General features: G+C 38.6%; 1 protein-coding gene across 1 annotated transcript; it reads right to left on the bottom strand.

The window, feature by feature from the left end:
* Positions 1 to 1,735: 1,735 nt before the first annotated feature.
* LOC138704364 (uncharacterized) lies at positions 1,736 to 2,509 on the bottom strand. The gene has a single exon (XM_069832201.1). The coding sequence runs from the start codon at positions 2,507 to 2,509 to the stop codon at positions 1,736 to 1,738; it is 774 nt and encodes a 257-aa protein (XP_069688302.1).
* Positions 2,510 to 4,080: the final 1,571 nt, after the last annotated feature.

Genomic DNA, 4,080 nt, shown 5'->3' with positions numbered 1-4,080 from the left:
AGCGAAGTAGCAACACAATCTCTCAGGGAACACACCACATCAAAGATAGTACGCTCAGACGAGCCACAGTACTGTGTTGGATGTAGGTGCTTACTTAGAATCGGTTTTATGCGGTTGGCTAATATTCTAGCTATAATTTTATAGTCATATGTGAGCAATGTAATAGGCCTGTAATCGTGCACGGTGACCGCATCGATTTTTTTCTTAATAAGAACAATAATACCTTTCTGTTGCGATGCACAGAGTTTCTTCCGATGTAGAATTGCATTTATCACTGTTGTTAAGTCCTCCTTAATTATTTCCCAGCAGGTTACATAAAATTCTAGTGGGATTCCATCAATTCCGGGTGTTCTTGAGCGCTTACCTTGACAAAGCGCTGTATAAACTTCTTCTTTAGTGACCGGCTGTTCAAGCAATAGGTTTTCTTCTTCCGATACAGTAGCGATCTTGACTGAATCAAAATATCGTAGAGAAGTTGAATTGTGGGATTTTTCTTGAAAAATATTGCTAAAATGCAACAGAAAAGCGTTACTTATGTCATGTTGTGTAGTATAGTGTTGGCCTGTATTGTCTTGAATTTTCCTGATCATGGTAGAGCGTTTTCTTTTATGCGTCCGTATAAGATGGAAGAGGTTGATTCTTTCGTCTGTTATGGGAGGGATTAGTCCGCTTCGAATTTTTAAGCTCTCCATTCGCTGTCTAAAAATTCCCAAAATTTTAGCTTTATATTTGTTGAGTTGAGTGCGTCGTTCTGAGTGTGATATGGAACTATGATGCAAGTCGAGTACACAGTTAAAATCTCCTCCAAACACATAAGCATCATTCAGGGAACGCATGAGATAAGGAACATCCGTTTGAAAAAATTCATTCCTCTCTTGCCGTTTATTGCTACCTGAAGGAGCATAAATATTGACAAAACCATAACCATTGAAACGTCCACAAATACCTCTACCAGAGGGAAGTTGTACAACTGACTGGAAATTAATTCCAGCTCTGGTAATGAGAGCTGTGCCCAACCGAGAAGTACCTAGATTCACATATGATGTATAATTATATAAGGACGAAAAATCTGCAGTGGATACCTCTTGAAGGAAAAGAATATCAACATCATGCTCTACTAAAAAACGTTTCAATGCATAAAGTTTTGTGGGCGAGGAATTATTATTGAAATTCACAGTGGCAATGCTTACAGTGATGGTCATCACGTTAGCCAATAGCAGAACAAACTTCAACAACATGTTGCACAATGCACGACGAGTAATCGTCGGTCAAAGATCTAGTCAACTGGACGTAATAGTGGAAATCCTAGTTTACTGCCTTCACCTTTGTAAGGGTGCGAACGATGTTTTGGAGAATTACCGCTTTTAGCCAATTTCTTTACACCAATCTCTTGTGACGAGGACTTGTTTGTCGATCCAAGATCTTGCTCTTCTTGTTGCATTGCTTCGTTCCAATCCTCTGGAACTGATGCTGTTGCTCGCCGAGTTTCTTCAGGATCCTTTGAATCACCTGTAATAACCGGAACAACAACGTCGGCAGGATTCTTCTGCCCATTGGCAGAACACTCACCAGTGTCAGAAGATTCCATTGCTTTATACTTTTTGACTGGTTGCTCGTGAAGAATCTCGGATACGTCATCTGCTGAATCTGTTTCCGAGTCACCCTGTTCTATCGTCATAGTCACCGTCTTATCAGCCACTGCACTACTCTTTTGCGTGATTGATTTCTTTTGCAATTAATTACTCTCTTGCACTAATTTTGTATCAGAAATACCAGTAGATGGTTGTTTTTCGGATAAACTATCAGTCCCATTTTCAGATGAAACACTAGTCATAGTAGTAGTTGCCGCTGCTGTAGAAACACTAGGGGAAGGGATCAAGTCACTCAGTGTAAGACGTGTTCGAGATTGTATCGTCACAGGCGCTTTTATATTCCTATTTGGACAAGCTTGCCGTATATGAGCTGTACTTCCACAAGAAAAACACGTAAGTTCCTGCCCAGGGTAAGTTACATAGGCTTCGTGACCGGCTATGACAATCGACGAAGGTATGACCTTGTTTAGTACCATGTGTGTAATGCGTATACCGGTATAGACATTACATCGAAATTTTGATGACCACTTTTCATTTTCTATATGTTGCACTTTCCCATAGTTCTGTAGCACGTTTCGTATTCTTTCATTGGACACTTCCGGTGGTATGTTGAGCACTCGTACCATAACGACTTCTTCGTCTGCAGGGGTTATGTTGACTGTTACATTATCTCCATTCATAAGTTTAACGGATGATGATCCAGTATGTTGTTGTAGGTAATGTTCGTAACTAATTTTATTTGTAAGTTTAATATACACTGCATTTTGTTTCCCTACTAACTGAATCGCTTGTATTTCCGTATCTTTGATACGTAGCCCTTCTTCTATCCATCTATGTATGTCAAATGCTGTAGGACGCGTTTCCTCTTTATTAAATATTGCTTTTAAAGTATTTTCCCTTTTAACTGCACTATTCATGATTCACCACAAGGTTTCGAAACAAACGCACAATGTAACACTCACGCACGGACTACGTACGACACACGATGTTACCTGCTCGGCTGTCGCCGGCAAACTGTGTTACTAGTCAGTGATGTACGCAATTATTGAGGAGGAAAGAAACTGACCACCCTACCACATTATATCTTGGCTTAGTTGCCTCATGGTTGATGCATTATTGGTGTCACTTCTTGAGATTCCAATCTGTCTTCGGACAGTTGACTAAACGACAAATAGAATTCTCCAAATATTTTCTTTTCAAACAGGTCATGACACCATACACTATACTGTTTGTTGTTTCATTTCCTAGTAAATGGGAGTTGAAATAAATTAAGTTCTTCATCCGGACTCTTCATTTTAAACACTGTGCGGTCTCACAATGTGTCGGTCGAAAACTGAAAGAAAATCTTGTGTTGGAATGCAATGCGCTGCTATCCGGCACGTCCCTAATGTGCGTTATATAATTTTTGCGATGCGGTGCACCACGATAAGCCCGGCAATAGCATGCGAGATCCTTCAGACCACGAAGTTAAGGAGCGGGACATACGTGGTCTTATATATATATTTTTTTTCCTTACTCATTTTTATAAAAAATGTTAAAACTTGGGAGTTATTTCACACGAGTCCAATTCAAACTCAGCAAGAAAAGATTAATCTATTAAGATATTAAGTGGATTGTTATTGAGTTGTGTGTGTGTGTGTGCGTGCGTATTAGCAATACAATTGGATATACTCTCGGTGGCAGTGATATATAATATACAATAAATTGCAATGATTACAACATAAAAATAACATACTTACAGCAATAAAATAACACAAAATTAAGTCTGACTGCATAAAAATAAATCTAAGTATAAATAAATATTTGCTATAAACTTAGGACTTATTTAATAAAGACTAAAACATGCCTATGCAGAAGTGAAACTAATTTATAAATAAACCTATTTCTATTAAACCCAACCGTTAACGACTGAAGTAATTACAAGTCAATTAATTGCATATCAACTTAATGATTACATAGCACAACTTAAATTACTTACTTATTTACTTACTGTTTTTAAGGAACCCGAATGTTCATTGCTGTCCTCACATACGCCCGCCATCGGTCCCTGTCCTGTGCAAGATTAATGCAGTCCCTATCATCATATCCCACCTCCCTTAAATTCATTTTAATATTATCCTCCCATCTACGTCTCGGCCTCCCCAAAGGTCTTTTTATCTCCGACCTCCCAATTAACACTCTATATGCATTTCTGGATTAGCCCATACGTGCTACATGCCCTGCCCATCTGAAACGTCTGGATTTAACGTTCCTAATCAAGTCAGGTGAAGAATACAATGCGTGCTGTTCTGCGTTGCGTAACTTCCTCCATTCTCATATAACTTCTTCCCTCTTAGCCCCAAATATTTTACTACGAACCTTATTCTCAAACACCATTAATCTCTTTTCCTCTCTCAAAATGAGAATCCCTGTTTCACAATCATACAGAAAACCGGATTACATTATTAAATCTCAGCCTAATAATTTCAACCTTTCCTTAAATATATTG

Source organism: Periplaneta americana, chromosome 8 (assembly GCF_040183065.1).
Source record: "Periplaneta americana isolate PAMFEO1 chromosome 8, P.americana_PAMFEO1_priV1, whole genome shotgun sequence".
Taxonomy (NCBI): Eukaryota; Metazoa; Arthropoda; class Insecta; order Blattodea; family Blattidae; genus Periplaneta; species Periplaneta americana.
The sequence above is the reverse complement of the archived record's forward strand: the minus strand, read 5'-3'. Positions and strand labels throughout refer to the sequence as shown.

Excerpts from the sequence above, each read along its gene's own strand:
- LOC138704364 (XM_069832201.1), bottom strand. The coding sequence starts at position 2,509 with ATGAATAGTGCAGTTAAAAGGGAAAATACTTTAAAAGCAATATTTAAT.